Below are 25,079 nucleotides of genomic sequence, written 5' to 3'. Positions count from 1 at the left end.
TGTTTGGCATCCCAACACTGTGACACTTTCTTTGGTTTTAGTATTACAATGGGTATATACAACCTGTAATCCTGACATACAGTGGTGTGAAAAACTATTTGCCCCCTTCCTGATTTCTTATTCTTTTGCATGTTTGTCACACAAAATGTTTCTGATCATCAAACACATTTAACCATTAGTCAAATATAACACAAGTAAACACAAAATGCAGTTTTTAAATGATGTTTTTTATTATTTAGGGAGAAAATAAATCCAAACCTACATGGCCTTGTGTGAAAAAGTAATTGCCCCCTTGTTAAAAAATAACCTAACTGTGGTGTATCACACCTGAGTTCAATTTCCGTAGCCACCCCCAGGCCTGATTACTGCCACACCTGTTTCAATCAAGAAATCACTTAAATAGGAGCTGCCTGACACAGAGAAGTAGACCAAAAGCACCTCAAAAGCTAGACATCATGCCAAGATCCAAAGAAATTCAGGAACAAATGAGAACAGAAGTAATTGAGATCTATCAGTCTGGTAAAGGTTATAAAGCCATTTCTAAAGCTTTGGAACTCCAGCGAACCACAGTGAGAGCCATTATCCACAAATGACAAAAACATGGAACAGTGGTGAACCTTCCCAGGAGTGGCCGGCCGACCAAAATTACCCCAAGAGCGCAGAGACGAATCATCTGAGAGGTCACAAAAGACCTCAGGACAACGTCTAAAGAACTGCAGGCCTCACTTGCCTCAATTAAGGTCAGTGTTCACAACTCCACCATAAGAAAGAGACTGGGCAAAAACAGCCTGCATGGCAGATTTCCAAGACGCAAAACACTGTTATGCAAAAAGAACATTAGGGCTCCTCTAAATTTTGCTAAGAAACATCTGAATGATTGCCAAGACTTTTGGGAAAATACCTTGTGGACTGATGAGACAAAAGTTGAACTTTTTGGAAGGCAAATGTCCCGTTACATCTGGCGTAAAAGGAACACAGCATTTCAGAAAAAGAACATCATACCAACAGTGAAATATGGTGGTGGTAGTGTGATGGTCTGGGGTTGTTTTGCTGCTTCAGGACCTGGAAGGCTTGCTGTAATAGATGGAACCATGAATTCTACTGTCTACCAAAAAATCCTGAAGGAGAATGTCTAGCCATCTGTTCGTCAACTTAAGCTGAAGCGATCTTGGGTGCTGCAACAGGACAATGACCCAAAACACACCAGCAAATCCACCTCTGAATGGCTGAAGAAAAACAAAATGAAGACTTTGGAGTGGCCTAGTCAAAGTCCTGACCTGAAGCCAATTGAGATGCTATGGCATGACCTTTAAAAGGCGGTTCATGCTAGAAAACCCTCAAATAAAGCTGAATTACAACAATTCTGCAAAGATGAGTGGGCCAAAATTCCTCCAGAGCGCTGTAAAAGACTCATTGCAAGTTATCATAACGCTTGATTGCAGTTATTGCTGCTAAGGGTGGCCCAACCAGTTATTAGGTTCAGGGGGCAATTACTTTTTCACACAGGGCCATGTAGGTTTGGATTTTTTTTCTCCCTAAATAATAAAAAACATCATTTAAAAACTGCATTTTGTGTTTACTTGTATTATATTTGACTAATGGTTAAATGTGTTTGATGATCAGAAACATTTTGTGTGACAAACATGCAAAAGAATAAGAAATCAGGAAGGGGGCAAATAGTTTTTCACACCACTGTATATACAGATGTGGAATAATGTCAAGTGGACACAAAGAGTGTCAACATCCAAATCTTTATTTAAAAAATGGTGTAATAAACAAAATGACCAGAAATTTTGTGTGCATTTCCAAAGTACAACAAAGAGTATCAATGCCTAAACAAAAAAACACATGAGGGAGGAATGATCTTATGGAGAATACAAAAGTAGCATATGCACCAAAAATACAATCCATCTGTTCTAATAGGCCAGTTTAAATCAAGTCTGATCCTTGAGTGTAAGGTGGGTTGACAGGCTCATTTGCCCAGTGTTCCATGATCAGTGCAATAAGCACCTACGCTCTCCTATTCCTCTCCTAAATTCTCACCATGCTATTCACGTCACCATTCTGTCAGCTGAGCCTTTATTTCAATTTACCTTTTAGCTCCAAGTGCAATGAACCATTGACAGGAAATTCATTAATCCTTGTCCTTTTGTTTTTTTCAGTTTAACTTCCAGACTCATGTTAGAGGTCAGCAATACTCCTTTGCAATTCCAGGGGCAATCTCAGGGCTTAAAATTAGGCGCCCCTGCATTCTTGCACTCCCATTCTTACTTAAAAACTTAGTTGGGTTTGGTACCCATGTTACCCAACTTTTATAAAGGTCTATTTTATTCAGGTTTACATGGGGCCATTATTATTATGTGTACAGAGTACAGTGATATTTTATTACTAATTAATTTTATTATTAATGAATTAGGACCAAGTCATCACTCTTCTACACCATAATTAGTGAGTATAACTACCTTAGTTACCTGGAAAATTTCAGAGCATGTTTGTCATAGCAATATATTGTTCATAAGAATTATTTACAAACAACATTTCCAAAAAAATTGAGAGACTTTCTAAAAATGCAATAAAAACTAAAATCTGTAATTTGGTAATTCTCTTGAACCTTTATTTAACAGGCAAAAGGACAAAGGAAAGATTTTCAGTGTTTTCACAGACAAACTTAATTCTGTTTGTTAAACATACACAAATTTAGAAATTGATGCCTGCAACACACTCCAAAAAGGTGGGACAGAAGCTGTTATATCTATGGGCAATAATATTGTACTAATAAAAGGAAGAAGATGAACACAGGTTCAAAGTAGTAACTAACAGGTCCTTTACTAAGATCGTTTCCAGAATACACGTTACACAGCTTTTTTATTAGTCTCTACTTCCTAATAGCTCTCCAATACCCATAATTCCTTATTTCTACGGAATCCCCAAAAGTCCAGACTTACAATATACTACAGAAGCAAAATAAAATATAAAGGTTATACAAGTAATATTCTAGAAGGTTTTTAGCAGGTTAACTGGTAACAAGCGTGGGCATCAAGATTGGGTATAAAAGGAGCATCCACCAAAGGCTCAGTCTTTGCAAGTAAAGATGGGGTCATGGCTCACCAGTGATGGGCTGTCCTGACTCTCTGTGGCTGTAAAAGATCCCTGGGCATCTTTTGTAAAGACTAGGGTGTATCTAGGCTAAATTGCCCACCACGACCTAGTGATTCTGGCCCTGTATTCATACCTTGTCTCTAATTGTCTCTAACTACCTCTCGCCCCTTCACCACCTAACAGCTAATGTGTGCTGAGTGTACTGGCACAAAAGTGGTTGCTGCTGCATCATCCAGGTGGATGGTACACATTAGTGGTGATTGAAGTGGCGCCCCACTCATTCAAGTGGTGTTGAGTAATGAGAAAAGAGCTATATAAATGTAATTTATTATTATTATTATTATTAACCCCCAAAAACTGTCATCATAATTTGTGCAGTAAATTACACCCTTATGAAGAGTAGAAGAATAGGTGTCTTCAGCAAAAATGGTCAGAAGGACTTGAAGTTGTGCATGCCCCATCAATCAACCTCAGGGCTTTACCCCTTAATGGGATATGAGGGGTCAAAGCTACACCTTTCACAAAACTTTGAAAAATTGGGGATTGGTAATATAGGCATGTGGAGTGTTGTTTAATTCAATTTTGAAATTGCTGTTCATGAATATGGTCATATTTTTTATAGCTGATTCTTTACTGGTGGCCCTAGCCCTCTGAGAGCCATTTCCAGAAGGTTAGCATATGACTAATTTCAAACATAAGTATATGGGGTATCATCTTAGACTATTTCAAGGTTACAAATATGTTATTTTCAATTATTTTTAATTCTTTACTATTGATCTAGCCCTCTATGGACATTTCAGATTGTAAAAAAATGCCACATTTCTATTACAATAGAAATTATTTACACTTTAAACATTTAAATTGAAGCATACATTTTAATATATCAATTATGTGACACAACTATTCTTGCTTATTAGGTACTTCCACCTCACAAAGTAAATCGAAAAATTTCTTATGAACAACCCACATTAATCCAGCTTACACTAATTCTGACTTTTATTTACGACTTCTTAAGGCAAGGCATAAATCAATGGCCAAAATGATGGTCAGTTAAGTAAGTCCTTTATGATGAGCCTGAATATTTTTGTTCCAAGTAACCATTATGACAAAGAAAAAGACTTCCTAACAGCTGCAAACAGAATGCCTGCTCAAATTAGTATTTTACAAAGTACTAAAATTCAAATATTACATGCCAGGCATTAAATTGTTTAATTGTGTCCTTAACTTAGGGAGCATCTTCTGGGCTCCAAGAATAATGGTAATTCTCCTCTTCTCTGGAGAATGTGGGCACTGTCACTTACTTTCTCTTTCCTTTCACCCATAGATTGGACCAAACCCTTATTTGCGGTTGGTTTAGCTATTAGCCATGCCGCATTATAGCTCTAAGGTGCTTGGATCAATTTCCTAATCTCTTTGTGGAATTTATATGTTCTCCTCGTATCTTGTGTGGATTTAAATTGTCCACTCACATCTTAAAGACTAAATGTTAATTGGAGAGTCTATTTTTTCCCTCTTGGGACAATCGATCTATCTATCTATCTATCTATCTATCTATCTATCTATCTATCTATCTATCTATCTATCTATCTATCTATCTATCTATCTATCTATCTACAGTCATATGAAGAAGTAAACACATCCGATGAATTGTTTTTTAACATAAAGTATATGTTCATTTCAAGATTTGATCTTCATTTAAAAAGTATGTTTATATAAAGGTGATGTAATTAAAAAATGCAATAAAAATTTATTTTAATTAAAAACAACTAGGGGGCTTCACCCCCCCTGCTCGCTTCACTGGCCAACCACAAACCCACCCCCAGGGCCTGCGCTACACACCATCAACTTCGCATCTCTGCCGCTTGCGTATGTGGATTTCACTTTCACCAAACAACAAATCTTTTAATTCTCGTGGATAGGCCTCTGCATTGGGAAGAAACACTACTTTTCCCTGATGGCAATACGGATCAGATGATCTACAAGTCTCCGACTTAAAGTTAAATCCGAACAATATAGTCGATCTCTTTTCGCTGTTCTGTTATTTCACCACGTAATAATTCCCATTTGTTTGCACTATTGTGATCTTTACTATAATTTTTTTGAAAAAAAAAAAAGTCCCAGACTAAAAAGTCTTGTCTCATCCCAGGATTGTTTTTTATTATAATTGAGAGATTTATTCAATAAAAAGTCTTGTCTCATCCCAGGATTGTTTTTTATTATAATTGAGAGATTTATTCAATAAAAAATAAACATATGCTTAAAGAGGAGAGTTTGGGTTCTTCCAGTTTATCAGAATAAGTCTGCGTGCCAACAGTGTAGTGAATGCAATCACAGTTTGTTTGTCTTTCTCCACTTTAAGACCCTCTGGAAGAACCCCAAACACAGCTGTTAATGGGTTAGGAGGGATTGTGAGTCCAAGACTGTCTGAAAGGTAATTAAAAATTTTTGTCCAGAATAATGTTAATTTGGAGCAGGCCCAGAACATGTGACCTAGTGAGGCTGGGGCTTGGTTGCAACGTTCGCAGGTTGGATCATGCCCTGGAAACATTTTGAGAGTTTTAGTCGAGACAGATGTGCTCGATATATAATTTTGAGTTGTATAATTGTATGCTTTGCATATGGAGCTTGAGTGAATTCTCTGCATTGCTACTTTCCACTCCTTTTCTGATATATTAATTGAGAGGTCATTTTCCCAGTGTCCTCTTGGATCTTTGAAAGGAAGGGATTGTAAAAGGATTTTATATATTGTAGAGATGGAGTCTAACTCCTTGAAATTGAGCAATAATTTTTCCAGCGTGGATGAGGGTGCAAGATGAGGAAAATCTGGAAGGTTCTGTTTAACAAAGTTCCTGATTTGAAGATAGTGAAAGAAATTTGTAGCTGGAATGTTAAATTTGGAACGTAATTGTTCATAGGATGCAAAGACGTTGTCTATATAAAGGTCTCTAAGCAAGTTAATTCCAAATTTTTCCAGATATTAAAACTGCATATGTTTGTGAGGGTTGAAAGAGGTGGTTCTTTTGCAGGGTGCCACAGAAAGAAGCTTCTCCGTCTTAAAATGCTTTCTACATTGGTTCCAGATTCTAAGTGAGTGGAGCACAATTGGGTTATTAGTGTATTGCCGATAACGTGTGTTTATTGGAGCACAAAGCAAGGAATACAAAGAAGTACTGCAGGATTTTACTTCTATTGCGGTCCATGCCTGTGTATGTTCTTCTATTTGTGTCCAGGTTCTTATCGACTGTATATTTGCGCCCAGTAATAAAACTGGAAGTTAGGTAGAGCCATGCCGCCTTCTGCCTTTTGTCTTTGTAGGGTCGCTCTTTTGATGCGTGGATGTTTAGAATTCCAAATAAATGAGGTTATTGTTGAATCTAATTGCTTAAAGAACGATTTATTAATGTATATTGGTATGTTTTGAAATAAAAAGGAGCTTAGGAAGAATATTCATCTTAACAGTGTTAATTCTTCCAGCTAGTGTGAGATGAAGGGTTGACCATCTATGCAAGTCTTGTTTAATTTTTTCCATACAGACGACAAATTTTTTGATAAAGAGCTTTATGTTTACTTGTGATGTTTACCCGAGGTATTTAAACTGTTCTGCAATGATAAAAGGAAGGGTGTCTAATCTAATATTATATGCTTGCGAATTCACGGAAAGAGTACACTTTTATTCAGATTAATTCTGAGACCAGAGAGCTTTTGAAATTCTGTGAGTGCTGCTAAGACTGCAGGCACAGAATTTTCTGGTCCGATATATACAGTACCATGTCATCTGCATATAATGAGATTTTCTGTTCCAGTCCTTCTCTGCTAATCATTTCTATCTATGAAAAAAATAAATCCACACTTCACTCTAATAGCTGCCATAGGTATTGCCCCCCTCAATCAGGCATTTCCTATTATTGGTTAGCAGTCTCTGACATCACCTGGCAGAAAGTTCTTTCCATTCTTCCATGCCGAATTCTTTTAGCTGTGCGATGTCTAAGGGATGTCTTTCATGTTCAGCCCAACTCCAATCCCTAAAAACAGCATTTCAATGAGATTTAGATCCAAACTCTGACTTTCACATTCCAGTACTGTCCATGTGTTTCTCTTCTGTCATTCCTTGGTGGATTTACTTGTATATTTAGGGCCATTGTCATGTTGCAAGGTCCACTCTTGGTCTGAGCTTCAATCTTCTGACAGATGGTCTCACATTATATTCAAGCATGTCCATATTCATGTAAATGCATGACTGTGGTGTGAAGGTGTCAATACTTTTTGTTCAAATGCCCAAGCGTACAGTGTGTATTCATGTTTTTGTGAAAATGTACAATAGAGTGTCGCTTTGGTTGTACTTGTCCCACGTGTGGGCGTGTGCAGGTTTGTAACTCTCTATGGAAACAATTCCTCACACTGCAGAGGGAGAGAGTCTGAAACGGACTACCCAGACAAGTCGTTGAAGAAAACAATTGGCGACAAGCATCGTGGCCTAGAGACTAAATTCTAGAAGATTAGCAACAAGATTGCAGGTTGAAATACTACACTTCGCTAATATTGTGACACTGGACAAGCCGCATAACCTGCCTCAACTCTAGCTGAATTCATGACAACATGTGGTATATTATGTTATACTGCATAGTTGTTTTGTCTGGTAGGGACTATATAAAGTAAATGAGAATTGGTCAAACAGAAATGACAAAATTTGATCATGCAGCCGAAAATAAAGCAAATGAGCACAATTAACTAAGCTGTCAGTTGTCTTTTGGTAAATTGTATGTTGCATGCCTGCATGCGTGCATGGGAGGAGTAGGTCGGTAAAGTGCAAGGCGTGAACCATCCCTTGTTGCACAATGAGGTGCAGCTCCACTTTCAGTCTCTTTGCTATACCCTATAGGCACTGTTGTTTGGTGATTAGGGCTGAAAGCTGAGACTCATTTGGGACGCCTCCGGGTGCTTCCTAGCCTTTACCACAGGTAAACACAGGTTGTCTTGGAGAGCAACCGTCCCAGATGACAGTGACACTTAAACACAGCATTGTGATCCTCGAGCTACAGTGCAGACTTACGCAGGGCAGCGACTGGTGGCCCAGTGAAGAGTGGTGAGAACGGGTACTTCTGACTCTTTAAGGGGAGGCTGGTGTCAGCGTTTATTGTACCAGTATGTTCGTGTTCATTATACTTTATGTACATATATAAATGCATGCATTTAAAGGTCACAATTATCTTTATACATTATACATATATACAGTAGAACTATAATGCTTTTATGTGTTTTTGGTGTATATACTGTACTGTGCTGTGTGATGTTTAGAATTTGTAACACCTGGCTTATGGGTCAAAATGTGTGTTTTTGGTATACAGATTTTGTTTATGCCTAGTGCTGACCTGGACGTGCTTCTCATAAGTTTCACATTTCTCTTAAACTTCAGAGAAAGTCAGTCAGGCAGATTGGCCTACGTTGCAATAACATATAAAGTACGGGAAGCTCTTGAGTGTTTGACTTGGAATGGAGTGGCAGCCAATGCCCTTCTCTTGCTTGCTGCTTACTCTACATCCAGTGGGTTTCTAAAAATGAATGGAATAATAGTAAAGAACCATGGAAGGTGCTATATCAAATATAGGAGTGCATGTGCCAGGTGGTATTGAAAGGTATTAATGAAGTTTATTTGTCGTTGTGTTGAGTAAAGGAAAACGAGGTTAGCTACACATGTATCAGGTGAATGAAATGATGCCATATATACAGTCTTAGCTTCCATCTCTTTCATCAATATGAATGGGTCCTGCTAGCTTACCACTGACAAAACAGGTTTTTTGTTGCCATCAACAGATCATAAGGAGAAGCTTGAAAAAGGTATTGGCACACTATCTGTTGGCATGTTTACCACTTGGGTGAGGCCATGTCCTGAATGGTTTTGAATGTACTGATCAAACTGTGAGGGACCTTTCAGCTCAGTTGTTAAGCTGGAAGGTTTCTGGCTTCAGTGGCTTTCCAGGTCACTTTTCTTTTGCAAAGTTGCCTGCATCTGAGGGATTGGTCATTCTACAAGATGCACTCAAAGGATCCACACATCAGAGAGCTGTGATGCCCCTGGAAGCTGACAAACTAGAGTCATTTTGAGACCACTATATTAAGTTACATAATTAAAGACCTCAACAGATAATCAAAGTTAGTCTCCATTACAGTGAAAAGGTGCAAAATTTTAAAGGAGTTCAATGGTTGCAGAGTAAAAGACATCCTGGTAGATTTTGAGGGTAGGTACTCGTTAAGTTTAATAGTTGCGGAGCATGGCCGAATGGTCACTTTCCATGGTACAGGAAAAAGTTACAAGTGTCAAAGATTATTCATAAAACTAGTGTTAATGACATCTAAGAAGTTCTGAAGTTGCCCTCCAAACTGCACAATTGCAGGACCCTGAATAAGGTCAGTCTTAATTCTAAAGTGAAAAGAGTATTAACCTATAAACAGCTCTTAAACTGCAGACTTAAAACATTTATGAGATTTCAGAGTTCCAGGTCTCTGAAAGCTGTAAAGATCAGTCTCCAAGCTACAGAGATAAAAACCTCTGCGAGAGTTTAAGATTACTTTGCAAATTATAGGTGTTCAGGATTTCAAATAACTCTCTAAGCATTTTGTGTATGAGAGTATGAGGCTTCCAAAGAATGTTCACCAAGCTACAAGGTTACAGGTTAATGGAATCTTTCATGATCATTCTCTCTGTACTGGCTTCAGTGAGTTTATATTTGTAGCCAGTGTCCTGTTCTCATTTTTGCAGGCCACTGAAAGCCTGACCTTTTTTCCTGGATACTGTCTTTTGAGTGCCTAATATGAGAGCAGTTACAGGCTTGTCAAATATTAGTTTTTATGTTGTCATAGCAACAGATTATAGGGTGTTTAGCAATGAAGTCCCCCAGCTTTGAACTGGATTGTAATGGAGTTTGTGAAAATTCATATAACATGTCTCCCCATGTCTATCTTTGTAGTCACTGAGCTGGTTTAGCAAATCAGAAGGTCAGTCTACAAGACCGTTAATTACCACTTTCCAAAAGGAGACAAGATTCTTTTTTAAACAGGCAAGATGTTTGGAACTGAAATTGTGCTTTTGAGTGATTTACTGGTCTATCTGTAATGACCAGAGTAACAGGTTCCTGGGAACAAAGTGAGATGTACTTGCATCATTTTGTGTGAGATACACAGTCATTCTAGAGGCAGTAACGGATATTAGTGTCTGCAGAGCATGTAAAATCAGTTGTCAATGTGCATTTGTAAGACAGCCTCACTGATTATATGATCAGCCTGTGTGAAGCTTGACTGCCTGCTTACTAAAGCTTGCAGTGGATATTGTGCATGAGTGCAGACTACAGAGAACATGCAAGATCACTAGCCATCACACCCCAGAGAAATATCTTACACAAACCTCTCAGTTCACACTTTAATTCCCGATAGTGAAAAATATTCTTTTGAGAATTTAGAATATTGATGTCTTTGATGAACAAGCACAGACTTCTAAGAATGCAGGAAATTATCCATCCATCCATTATCCAACCTGCTATATCCTAGCTACAGGGTCACAGGGGTCTGCTGGAGCCAATCCCAGCCAACACAGGGTGCAAGGCAGGAAACAAACCCTGGGCCGGACGTGCACACACACACACCAAGCACACACTAGGTACAATTTAGAATCGCAAATCCACCTAACCTGCATGTCTTTGGACTGTGGGAGGAAACCCATGCAGACACGGGGAGAACATGCAAACTCTACACAGGGAGGATCCGGGATGCGAACCTGGGTATGCAGGAAATTAGTTTGATTTTTTTCCAACCGTTTGTAATGAGAGGCGACACTCTATTGATGTCTCGGCGGGGATGGATGGTATTTCTTTTCTCAGGCAGGACAATACAATGCATGGAAAAAAGAGACATCCTTCCAGGATTGTACAGTTCCCGCAGTACACTAGGTGGCATACACAGAATGAAGTCCAATGGGACTACAGGTCCTGGTATGCCCTGCGGGTGTGTGTATGGGTGCTCTGGTCCAGAGATACTGCCATCTAGTGTATTAGGGAAGCATACAGTCCTTGAAAGCTGTCTCCCCATGTCTATCTATTGTATAGTCCTGTCTGGGAAAAGCCAACACCATCCACCTCAGCCAAAACATCAATCCAGTGTTGCTTCCCATTACAAATTGTAGTTGGGAAGTATTGTTGAATAACTCTTGTTCCAGAAAGAGAGATGTTGCTTTACAAAGCCTTGCTCCAGAATTAAAGGCGCTGTTTATAAAGCAGTCATTGAACTTCACCTTTTAAATATTAATGTGGGCTTCTTGTATTTCTTACAGTAGTAATCTCATTTTACAAGATGGATGATACATCAGCAGGAGACAGACGGTTTGATGACATCCTCAAGGGCAGGGTGACGGATGTTATGCCAGAAAAGTCCAACATCGTGAGGGTGTTCATCAGCTCCACTTTCACAGGTGACTCAAAATATGTGTGGAATGTAACAAGATCAGATTTCCAAAGGCAGTGCTTTGAGGTTTCTGAGTGCCAATGACATCAACAGAAAGTTCTAGGAAGTCGCAATGTTTGTTAATGGAATATGACTAGATTATTAACCGTTATTATAGTCTAATATTGCTATAAGTTGGTATCGGTTTTCATAATATTGGCAAAACCAGGTTGCAGGTGATGCAACTTCCAGTACTTTAAGATCTCATGTTACCCATTCACAATCTGGTTTGCTTGCATAGATCCTTAAGTCTGATTTTGTCAGATTGCTCCATTTCTGTGAGATCTCAGCCAGCCAGTCCATATTTCAGCAATGATTACATAATTATCAGAAAGACAGATAGAGTATATCATGACAGTTAAAACTAAACAATGAAGAGTTCAAATGGCTAACAGAGTAGTACTATGACAGTACAATGTATGACAGCACACTTGAATGCTCTCACTAGATCTGTCTATGTGTCAAGACTAACTATAGAGCATCACAGTGGTAAGTAGAGAATATTATAAGAACTAAAACTGATTGATAGAAAAAATGCAGAGTGAGAGAACAGAATATGACTTGAAAAGTACAGTTTATAAATATAAGCTCTTAATGTTCTGCCAGATCTGTCCATCCATAGAGTAAGTCAATAATGACAGTAGATTCATCAGAGTCACAAATGCATGACTCTAAGAAGACACTAAATGGTTAATAGACACTACTACAAAAGCATAGTTTATGACTGGACTGACATATTCTGACAATATAGTTTCTACAGCATGTCAATAGTGACTATTGTCTCTTTAGATTGTAAGATTCAGAATCTCAACAGAATTAAATCTTAATTTCATAAAAGACACCAAAAACACTGTAACTAAAGTATACTACAGCATAAACATCAGAGTGTTGCAATATTTCTAGATGATAGTAGTAATAATAATAAGCATAATAATAATAGATTTTCTATTTATTATTATTACTAGATCAGTGTATTATTATTCCTATAACTTTATAGTCACTGAGAGATAGACACAAATGATCAGCACAATTAAAACTGATTACTAGGGAAGACATCAAAGGATGAAGAGAATGCAAATTCTAAAGTACAGTTTATAAGTATGGTATACACATCAGGTCATGAGCTCTCATGTTTCGACTAGATCACTCTTTATAACGTTATACGTTAGAACTTTATTTGTCCCCATGGGAGAAGGTCTTTAAATGCAAAAACAAATTAATTAAATAAATAAATATATATATATACACACACACACACTATGGCTTGAACATACACCACATACACAAACTTCTGAATTGGCTGTCATAATCACAGTGAGGCATTATGCAAATGTTTTGATGCTGGCATAAAGGACTCCCATTAGCGTTTCATGACACATTTCTGCTGAATAATTAATTAGCTGAAAGTCTGGTTAGTGTGTCAGAGGATGTGCAGGATTGTTCATAATGACCCTCAGTTTTGTTTTCATTCTCTCCTTCTCTACCAACTTCAGGGAGTACAGAGTGCATCCCATAACTGAGCCTACCCTTTTAATTAGTTTGTTGATTTGGTGACCTCTCTTGAAGTGATGTTACCAGACCAGCACAACACAGTGTAAACACATCACACTGGCTATCACAGAGTTGCAGAAGACATGAAGGATGTCACTACCCACATTAAAGGAACATAGTCTGCTAAGAAAAAAGAACCTGCCCTTTCTTAATAGTTGTGTTGCAGCACCAGTCCAACTTGTCAATGATGTGGATCCCCAACAGCTTGTAGGAGTGCACCACATCCACATCAATTCCCAGAATAGTTACTGAGTGTAGAGGTTCTTTGGTTCAGATATTACCTACTAAATTAAAACCATCTACCTAATGTTGTGTAGGTCCCTCTTTGCCACCAAAATAGCTCTGACCTTTTGATGCATGTTCTCCACAAGACCTCCGAAGGTGTTCTGTGTTATTTGGCACCAAAACGTACTTTAAGTCCTGTAAGTTGCTAGGTGGGTCCTCAAAGGATCTGACTTGTTTTTCCAGCACACCCCACAGATGCTGAATTTGATTGAGATCTTGATAATTTGGAGGCCAAGTCAACACCTTAAATTCTTTGTTATATTCCTTATAGCATTCCTGAACAAATTTTGTAACGTGGCAGGACGCATTATCCAGCTGTAACAGGCCACTGCTATCAGGGAATGCCGTTGCCATGAAAGGGTGTTTGTGGTCTACAACATCTTTATGTAGGTGGTATGTGTCAAAATAACATCCACATATTTGTCAGGACCCAAGGATTAAAATATCACACTGCACCCAAAATATCACACTGCCTCCATTGGCTTATATTCTTCCCATCATGTATCCTGCTGCCATCCCTTTTCCAGGTAAATGATGCACATGCACTATCCACGTGATCTAAAAGAACACATGATCAGACCAGGCTACCCTCTCCCGTTGTTTCTTGGTCCATTTCTAATGCTTACATGACCTCTGTAGGCATTTTTGGCTGTTTATATATATATATATATATATCTACATCAGAAAACACCTACAATATATACAGTATATAGTATATACTGTATATCCTGATGAAGTAAAACAACCTTTTGGAATGAGAAAGCTATAATCATATAGCTTGTGTAATTTTACAAAAAACTGTACATTTCTTTTAGCACACTCAACAACAATACAGCTTGCACTATGATGCATTGCAGCTACCAAACAGACAAAAGCTCATTAGCTGCACTTTTTTTCCAGATGTAGTTCAAAGTTTTGGTTATTGAAAGACAAAATACTTGTTATACTTTGAATGTATAAGGAAGCTGGTGGGACATTGGCAGGCTGCAGGAATTCCAGTGTTACCAGAAGTCTATGAATTAAGATGCCACACTATCTCCAGATTATAGGCAATGTTTCAACTGACCAGCAGGATACATGACTGTCCAAAATCTGGTTGACCTTGAGTGACCATGCCAAATATGGACAAACAGATTTAACTGGTCCAACTAAGTAGTCATTACAGATCTGCCATTTCTTCTGTCCACATGAGTGACAGGGCAGTGACAGACAGGCTCCACTGTGTCCAGGGAAAGGCCCTCTGCTCACATCTCTTACACATCTGACCAGCAGCATCATTCCAGCCCACACACTCCTGATATGATCCCACTTGTCTTGTGGAATGAATGCAGGCATTGCCTTGGCCTGCCTTCTCTTCTGACCTTAACCCCACAGGGCTCTTTTGGGATACCCTGGATTGCAACTGCCAGAGATGTGACCCTCTGCCAAGCAATGGCCATCACCTTCATCAGACCCTTCTGCAGGAAAAGACTTAACATCTGACAACTGCAGAAATGAACCTAAGGTGTCAAGTATTGGAGGATACAAGACGTCGTCAGATGTGGTGAACAGTCACAGTCGTTCTTGCTTTCCAATTGTTTTACTTTCCTATCATTCTCATTTGATTATTGTTATTCCTGCAATGAAGGTTGAAAGTTCAGTCCAACAATGTATGTGTTGTGTTCCTTTTTTAATCCTAAATATATTTATGACTTTTATACCAGATAAAAATAAAATACTACATCAATAACAGTTACAGTTTATTGGATTCTGATATAGTTAGACTATAATATGGTACAACTGCATCCTACTGAGAGCCAGATTGCAAAACACCTGAATTACAGTAGGATCAGTCAACTTAAATAAATAACTGCACACTTTTGAGATCTGAAATGGTTAAACTATAAGGAAATCTCATTTAAAAGTGGAAATGATTTCAATGACATATTCATTATGCCTTCTTATCTGTCTGTGTTTCAGATATGTGCACGGAAAGGGATACCCTGCTGGACAAGGCCTACCCTGAGCTTCAAGCCTTCTGTCATTCCCTGGGACTCGTTTTTGAGGTATGTATCTCTCAGTAGTCAAGTGTTCAGAAGTGGACCACATTGCTATTTGTTGTAAGAACTTTGAAATCATCAAGGTCAAATTGTCACGTATAGTTTATTTTCACGTGTAAACAGTTGTGGACACTAGGGGGCATACAGCTCCCCAAACCCAGGACACAACAGACACTGAGCCCAAGTCCCACACACAACACACCTTTATTCAACTTTGGGAAATGCTTTTGACTTGTTCCCCACAGTGGGACAGTACAGTATAGCACCAAGCACCAAACACAGTGTCCTTTTCTCTCACTCTGTCTCTCTCTGTCTCTCTTTTCTCTTCTTCGCCTCCACTCCTCCTTGCAAGCTTCATCATCCTCCTCCTGACTCTGGCTCCCCAAGTTGTGGCAGCCGGCCCCTTAAATAGAGCACCCGGAAGTGCTCCAGGTGTTCCATGATCTTCTTCTGGGTGGGCTCAGCTATTCTCCATATGCCCCCGGGCAGTGGCTACAGACCCCATCAGGGTTGAGCATCCCTGCTCCGTGGCACTGTAGCAAGCCAGGAGGTACCCAGGGGAGGTATTGCTCTGTCCATGCTCCTTCGGCTAAGTCCGGGTAAGAATCCTGACTGTCCGTTACTCGGTACAAAGAGACTTCTAGTAGCATGTCTTCCATATACCAGAGACTCTAGCGAAATACAAACAACTGTCAAGAAATACAAAAGAATATGCTACAGATATATACATTCAATGAGCAAACTATTAGGAATACCTGCACACCTGCGTATCCATGCAATAATCCAATCAGCCAATCTTGTGGCAGCACTGCAATGCATAATATCCAGCAGATACAGGCCAGGAACTGCAGTTAATGTTCACATTAAACACCAGAATGGTGAAAAAATGTGATCTCAGTAATTTCGACCATGGCATGATTGTTGATGCCAGATGATCTGGTTTGACGATTTCTGAAACTGCTGATCTCCTGGGAGTTTCATGCACAACAATCTCTAGAGTTTATTCAGAATGGTGCCAGAAACAAAAAACATTCAGTGAGGACTAGTTTTTGTTGATGAGAGAGGTCAGAGGGCATGGCCAGACTGGTTCAAGTTGACAGAAACAGTATGGTAACTTAGATAACCACTCGGTACAACTGTGGTGAACAGAAAAAAATCTTAGAATGCATAACATGTTGACCCTTGAGGCGGTTGGGTTACAACAGCATAAGATCACATCAGGTTCTAAATCCAGTTAGCCAAGTTCAGAAATATGAAACTGCAGTGGGCACAGGCTCACCAACACTGGATAGTTGAAGACTGGAAAAATATAGCTGAGTTGGAAGAATCTCATTTTCTGGTGAAACACACAAATGATAGAGTAAGAACCTGGCACCAACAGCATAAATCCATGCATCCAACCTGCCTTGTGTCAACAGCCCAGGCTGGTGGCGGAGGTGTTCTTGTGTGGGGATTATTTTCTTTGGCACACTTTGGTCCTGTTAACACAGATCAATCAGCCTGTTTCAGTATTGTTGCTGACCATGTGCATCCTTTGAAGTCTACAATTTACTCATCTTCTAATGTCTACTTTCATCATTATAATGTACCATATCACAAAGCAAAAGTCATGTCAAACTGGTGTCGTGAACATGACAATGAGTTCAGTGTTGATCATTGGCCTTCCCAGTCACTAGATAAGAATCCAACAGAACATGTGTGGTAGAGAGGAGGTTTTGTAGCATGAATATGCAGCTGACCGATTTACAGAATTTGCAATCATGTCATTATGGTTGAATCTCAAAGGAATTTTTCCATCATCTTGTGAAATTCATGCCTTAAGAACTGAGGCTGTTTTGAGAGCAAAATGAGGCCCTACCCATTATTATTATGAGTGGCTATATAGGAAACACATATCATGTCTACTTGTGAAATTCTCAGTACCAGCGGCTGTGGAGTAGCCTTATGACCAAAGAAAAAAAAACATTCATGGACCTATTGGGATGACTGCTAGTAGTTTTGAACAGAGGAAGCAGAGAAAAATGACATTGCACGGTGACTGAGGTCTTTAATAATACTGTTTGCTTTTCTAAGGTGGCATGCATCCTATGTACTAACTGCACAGGGCAACAGCAATAAGATTTTTTTAATTAGAACTAAGAGGTAGATTGAAAATAAAAAACTAGCCAAGATCATTACTAGAAAGTCAAAAAACGTAATGTTTTAACAGAGCCAATGACGTGAAACAGGAATTCTATTTGATAGCACAACCAGTAAGCTTGAAAGATAATAACACATCAATATTAAGAGCTTTTCTTTGAAAATATCAACAAACGTGGGTGACCAAGAAGGGCATGACTTTGACAATCATGTTTTTAATGTCACACTTCTCACACACCCAGTCATCTGCCAAACAACCATTTGGTAAGCAGGCCAAACAAAATACACAGAATTGTAGTGTTATGATTCAGTGCACTCAAAATGGTGAAAGATTATGAAGTATCTAAAATAAGCCAAAAACCAGGCCAGGACCTATCCTAGTCTGCCCAAAAACAGGTCTTACCTGATCTATTTTTAGAGAGAACTAGGAGATGGGAAAGGGACAGGAAGAGGTCAAAACCAGAAGATCAAAAGACAAGTCAAAATTTAAAGTCAAAAATTTGCAAGAAGTTTAGAACCAATCAAAGTTTTGTAGCAAGAGTGTTTTGGATATACAACTCAAATGGGGAAGCAAGCTTTCAGCCAACATTTAAAACCCATTGTCTAGATTACCTGAGGGTCTCTCATGACCCTGACAATGTGGGACACTGTCCTGATAATGGGTGTCTAACATGGCTGCCTGCGTAAAATACAAAATGGAAGCCAAAAGACTCAAAAAATTATACAACTAATAAAGTAAACAGATAAATGAAAGCAAGGTCAGAGTTGAATTATATGACACCAAAACACCCCAAAGTGAGTGTCAAATCACACAGAAAGACTGAAATAAATACATACAAGTATTAACAGGTTACAAATCATAGCATCACACCAGGCAGCCTGACCCCAAACTTTACTGGTAGGCTTTTGAATCCAAAAATGGGGAACAGGGTCTAGAAATTCAAAAATTTCTTAAATGTCTAAAATGTCCTTCAAGGGAGGAGAACCTTAAAAAAGGCAAACAAAAAAATGTAACTTGATTGCCGGGTTCTTTATAAAGAAAAATGTTTATAATAAACAAAGGAGAATAAAAATGAGAAAAACACACACACACAAAGAGGCAAAAAATCGGATTTTCCTAAAAAGGATATCTATAGCGAACAAGACCTAAAATTAAATCCAGTATTAAAAAACAAAAACAGAAGTAAACTTTCCAGAAAATTAATACTCACAATATGCACTTTTTCCAGACGTTAATGAACTGCTGAAGTGTGCACTACTGAGCCTCATATTTTATAGGCTGAGGGTGGTCCTTCAGCCATGATGTCATGGTGACCCCATCTATTGGGGTTTTCACCCACAAAACACAAGGAACAAAGGGAGAGCATATAATAAATGAATGAACAAATTAATAGTAACAAAAATATTACATGAATAGAATAAACATCAGAAAAATGGCACTTTACAATAAACAAAGAAAATAAAGAAAAGTTTTGAACATTGAACACACACACTGGCTAAAACATAACAGGTGGCACCCATATCACAAACAAAATGGCACAGTGGCAATAGAACATACTTATTTTTTAATGTTAAAATCTTGTCAAAAAAGTAATTAATGTAACCACTGAATTTCTTGGCCTCCCAAAATCCAAAGATGGTGGGTTGGTGATATTTAAAGGTGAAGGAATGACTTTAATAATATTCTGCCAATGGTAAACTGAACTGACATCACCAGCCTCTGTAGCGCTTTGTGGTCTTGAGCAGAACAAATCCATTGTAGACTATAATGCTGCTGAGTTAGCATTTTTTTTTAAAATAAGAATTTATCATGAAACAGCAACTGGCATTGATTTTGTGCAGCCTGTGATATTAATCATGTAGACAGCAGATTGTAAAAGGAATTTGTTGTATGTGAGTGCATGTGATACTTCTGTCCATTTTCAGGTCGTAGACATGAGATGGGGAGTTCGTGATGCTATCATTGTGGACCACAAAACCACAGAGCTGTGCCTAAGGGAAATCAAATCCTGCCAGAAGCTATCTGTGGGGCCCACCTTCACGGTAAGATATACCAAAAAGGACACAACATTTCTATTCCCTGGGGTTAGTGGGTAGGAGGTGGGTGGTAAATTGTGTAAAAAAACAGAGTTAAGTCTATATTTTGTAAGACTCTGCATGTACATAATACCTCTCCTTAAAATTCTCAGATTGAATATCTGATATAATACAGATCTAGCATAATCATCCCTGCAAATACAGTAAGTGTGGCTATTGACTTCTGAGACAAGAACAACGTGTCTAAACTATGCAAGGATGAGCTCCCAAGAGGAAGTGTCTAGTCTCACTGGTGCACAGCAAAATAATTGTAGCTGAACATTATGAGCACATGGTGCTGTAAAGCTGGAGTATGTGATCAGTTTCTTGTCTTCACAGAAAAAGAATCCTGATAAGTTATGTAAAAAACATGCAACACCAGAGCTGCCTGAGCTCAGGACTAAGAACCAACAAGGTCATCCCCCAGTTCACCAGTACTGTATAGCACTCTTAAGAAAGTTGGCTGATAAGTTTCTGAACAACATAAATAAAAGTTCCTGAAAACTTACAGGATCAGTATCTGAGCTGCATTAGTATCTCCTTCTGACAACTTATAACCGATTGAGAACATGACAGAGAACTTCCAACATCTGGCTCTCAGCTGCATTATTGCAGCATCCTGTGCAGTAAGTTCTTCCATCTGTAAACCTCACACATACAGTATATATACTCCTGAGAACCTACCAGAATCATAAAAGAACATTACAACATGGCAGGTCTAAAAAAACGAGAAGAGAATGTTCAGTCCATCAGGTTTGTTTATTTAGCTAAGTTGCCCCAAATATCTCATCCAGATTCTTCTTAAAAGTTGTAAAAATGTATGCATCAATTACATGGCTCAATACTTCTCTCCCAATTTTAACCTAGAATGTTGTTCTTTTTAGCTTATTTATTTTAATTAACAGTACCTTGGTCAATGTACTTTACAAATAAACTGAACTCATTATTGTTTTGCTGCTGGTTAAAAAAAATAGTTAAGGGGTCTGAGTCTTAAAAGGCAAGTCAGTTATAGTAAAAGAACTCTGTTTCATTAGTAACAGATTACTAATTAGGAAAGTGGCTGGAATGAAATCCAACAGCCACTGCGGCCCACCAGGATCTTAATCTAATAGCGCTTGTCTGCAGTATAAGATTAGTCCATGATCCGCATGGGAATAGAATCCAAAATTATTTTTACATCCATCACTCATGTACAGTAAATGTTTGTTCCTGCAAAACCCAGAACAATAGACATGGAGGTACACATGAGCAGGAGGACAGAGCACTCTGAAAGATCATTCTTTGAGGCTTATGACTATAGGATCCATTTACAACTGAAGCAAAGAAGCACTTTTTTATGCAAAGATTTGTGGGACTCTGGAACAAACTACAGAGACATGTAGTTAAAGCAGAAACCTTGACAAAGTTTAAGAAGAATCTGGGTGATATTGGGGCAGCTTAGTTATCAGCTAAACAAATGAGCTTGATGGACTCAATCAATCAATAAACTTTATTTAAAGTACAGAATCACCATATAGCATAGTCCCAATACATTGTATAAAGTAAAAGAAAAATGTGAGAAGATATAAAGTAGCAAAATAAAAGCAGAAATTAAAATAAAAAAACATTAGTGTTGAAGGAAAAAAAGATGGCATTAAAACATTAAGAGTTAAGGTATGTCAATAAGGAACAACAACAACAACAACAATGATAATAATAATAATAATAATAATAATAATAATAATAATAAGAAGAAGAAGAAGAAGAAGAAGAAGAAGAAGAAGAAGAAGAAGAAGAATGAAACATCAAGCCATCACGCTGTCACTTGAAGCCAGTATTTTAGTTGTCCAAGATCAGGAAGTGAAATTAAAGTGAAGTGAAAACTAAATACTACATAAGACAAACCCTCAAACAACCAGAAGAACTTAGTTTGTGTCACCTGTGTAAAAAAACGAGACAAGACCATCCATCACATTGTCAGTGCTAGTGAAACACTGGCCAATACGTCCTATCTACGGCATCACAACAATTTGACAAAATATATCCACTGGACTCTAGCTAAGGATAACAATTTTCAAGTGCCAATGCAATGGGGTAGATGGAGTTTGGAGGAGCATAATATCCTGGAAAATAGTACATCTAAGATTCTCTGTTCAAACAGATGTCATGGTCAATGCTAACCAACCAGTCATTTATACAAATCTATCCACCAATAAAACTTTTTGAATGGATATCTTGGTACCACCAGACTATAACATTGGCCCAAAAGAACAGCATAAATTAGAGCACCACCATCTGCTCTGAAATGAGATTAAAAGACTTTGGAAAACAGATGCAGAAGTAGTCCTTATCATCATAGGTCCTACTGGGGTTATCACTAAATCCATCAAGCGATATACTGAAAAGATCTCATCCAACATCAACATCTCTCTTCTACAAAAGCAAACGACGATATACATGGCATCCTTTGTCAGCAGAGTCTTTGTCACACTTAGCAGTAATTAATACCAGATATCTTCCTTTGAGATGACTCCAACTAGGCACCCTAACCCTGACTAGACCTAAAATGTGGAATTTACCCCTACCCAAGACTTTCACCTATGTTCTCTCCCAAGAGGTCTCTTAAGTGGGTATAGTTTTCATACCAGCTAAAAGGCGATGAGATCCAAAGAACTGAAATACTGTATAATAATAATAATAATAATAATAATAATAATAATAATAATAATAATAATAATAATAATCCATCCATTATCCAACCCACTATATCCTAACTACAGGGTCACGGGGGTCTGCTGGAGCCAATTCCAGCCAACACAGGGCACAAGGCAGGAAACAAACCCTGTGCAGGGCAGCACACCTCAGAACAACAACAACAACAACAATAATAATAATAATAATAGTTTAAGCATTTAAGGATTTTTTCAAAGATGATAGACCTGACTATATTTAAAAATATCATCTGAGTGTGCTTCTCTTACTTACAATGAGAGGCCATTCCAAATGTACAGTGCACAGTAGGCAAATGCTCTGTGACCAGCTGGTATGTTCTTAACTGAAGGAATGACTAAAAGACCAGCATTAAGAAAGCTAAGAGGACATATCGGAGTGTATGGTATAACTAGCTCAGCTAAGTAAGGTAGTGCAAGGCCTTATATATTAAAAGAACTTTAAAATCAGCTTTTGCTTGTACTGGTAACCAGTGAAGACAAGCTAGAATGGATGTTATGTGCTGAATTATCTTTTTTTGTTTTCTATCTGAAACATTCTGAACATTACAATTATTGAGTCTAGAAGAAATAAATCCATATTTAATCCATATTAATGTTATAGCATCACACAAATATAAAGTAGATCGGATTCTTGCAATATTACTAAGATAAAAAAATTTTATCTTGGTATAATAACCTGCATATGAGACTAGAATGTGAGACAAGTATCAAAGATCCTCCAAGATTTTTGATGGGTGAACTTTCATAAACAAAACAGCCTTCAATGTTAACACTCAAACTTTCACACAATTGTCTTTATTCAGATGGTCTAAAAATCAATAATTCTATTTTATCAGCATTTAAAAGCAGAAAGTTCATATTCATCCATTTTTTAATATCTAACAGATATGCCTCTAGATTTAGGAGTTGGGAAAGGTCATTTGGCTTTACAGGCTGTATAGCTGCATATCATCAGCATTACAGTGAAAATGACCACTATATTTATAAATGATGTCACAAAGGGGAAGCATATAGATAGAAACAAGAATGGAACTAAAGGCTGATTTCTGGGGTACACCAAACTTTACTTCAGAAAATTCAGAGATTGTATTGTCGTTACTTACACATTGAGTTCTATTTGATAAATAAGAGTGAACAGTCTCCTCTCGTTTGTCATATTTCATATATTCTTATGTTCTTATGTATCCTGAAACGTTAACATGTTTCTGAGCAGCATGAATTCATGCTCCTGGACACTTATATGATAAGTCTCTGAGTTTTGGAGAACAAGGTTCTGCAATGCTAGAAAATCAAACTTGATGCTGAATTAGAGCAAGTTAGAGAACTTACAAGAACAGTCTACTGGGAGGATAACATATCCCTCTCATACATTTAAGTCCGCATGCTCCAGAAAATGTAGGGTACAAGTTCCTCAAATGCATAGATACATAGCAGTCAGGATTAGATGAACTCTTTTAGTGTTTCTCCTTCCACTGAATTTGTAGATGTTGTGCAGATGTACATTTGTGCATTTTCACATGCTTACGACTAGGTATGTGTTTGTGTGAGTGGAGATGATGATTGCATTACCCTGTCTGAGTGCATCTTTTCTGTGTGTGTGTGCATTTCGCTTTGTGAGTATTAAGTGTGTGTATGTCTTAAGAGTGCATGCATGTGTATGGTCCCTTCCCACACTTATGGGAATCCTACCCAGGAGTCAACCTCTCTAGTTAATCAATTAGCTCCCTGGCAGTAGTTAACTGCCAACCTAATGAGACTATACTATAATCCTCTCAGGTGAATGTAGTAAATGTGGTTTCAAAGGACAACCATCAGCCTTACTGTCTCAGTGATTTCTCTTTTGAGTAACTCTTATGAAGTTGACCTCTTATGACTAGTGGCTGATAACCAATATCTCATTTTTATCCAGGCTCTCATTGGAAATCGCTATGGATATCGGCCCATTCCCCGGGTTATTGAAGAGAAGGAATTTGAGATGCTATTGGGAAAGTTGCATAGTGATGCTGATTCCATAAAGAACCTCACCAAATGGTTTTGGAAAGATGAGAACTCTGACCCTTCAGTTTATGTCCTGCAGCCAATCACCACCCTTTTGCCACACTATAATGACATCAGACCTGAGAGCAAGGAGCAGCGTGATAAGGATGTGGCAACTTGGAGAAGGACAGAAGCAGAGCTGTCACAGGCCCTGCGGACTGCTGCTGCCCAGGCTGAAATTGATGGGGATTTCACTGCTGAACAAAAGCACAAGTTTTTCAAATCAGGTTAGTCACATTCTTTAGGGCCAGTAGACTGAACAGAAGTTTATGTCATATGTATGGGTCAAGGCTGCAACATGATCAATTCCAATAGGATCAGAACAAATTAAGTTACAGAGCTACTTTTTTTGCTGGCATTTCCACCCCTTCAGGCAGTTGAGCAAGGGTATGACATAAAATGTGTTTTTGGTTAGTAGAGTGTCTTTGCAGCTTTTGTCGATTTTCATAATGCGTTTGACTCAGTTGATCGAGCTGCCCTGTGGGACATCCTGAGGGTTCGCGGGATCCCCTTGAGGTTGTTGGATATCATGGCCGGCCTATACACTGGTACTGTGAGTGCTGTGCAGAGTGAAGGCAGGACCTCTGTGTTTTTCCCAGTTGATTCTAAGGTTCGTCAGGGGTGTGTTCTTGCTCCTACATTGTTCAATGGT

General features: G+C 38.4%; 1 protein-coding gene across 1 annotated transcript in view; it reads left to right on the top strand.

Moving 5' to 3' along the window:
- The window catches only part of nwd1 (NACHT and WD repeat domain containing 1), a 75,915-nt gene that overhangs the window by 3,336 nt on the left and 47,500 nt on the right, over positions 1-25,079 (top strand). Inside the window, exons 2-5 of the mRNA XM_039766572.1 lie at positions 11,420-11,557; positions 15,385-15,470; positions 19,530-19,646; positions 24,300-24,654. Coding sequence (XP_039622506.1) covers positions 11,440-11,557; positions 15,385-15,470; positions 19,530-19,646; positions 24,300-24,654 — 676 coding nt within the window. The 5' untranslated portion in view covers positions 11,420-11,439. The remainder of the gene's footprint in view (positions 1-11,419; positions 11,558-15,384; positions 15,471-19,529; positions 19,647-24,299; positions 24,655-25,079) is intronic.

This window comes from Polypterus senegalus, chromosome 10, assembly GCF_016835505.1.
Source record: "Polypterus senegalus isolate Bchr_013 chromosome 10, ASM1683550v1, whole genome shotgun sequence".
NCBI lineage: Eukaryota > Metazoa > Chordata > Cladistia > Polypteriformes > Polypteridae > Polypterus > Polypterus senegalus.
Note: the sequence above shows the minus strand (reverse complement) of the source record. Positions and strands in the feature narration are given on the sequence as shown.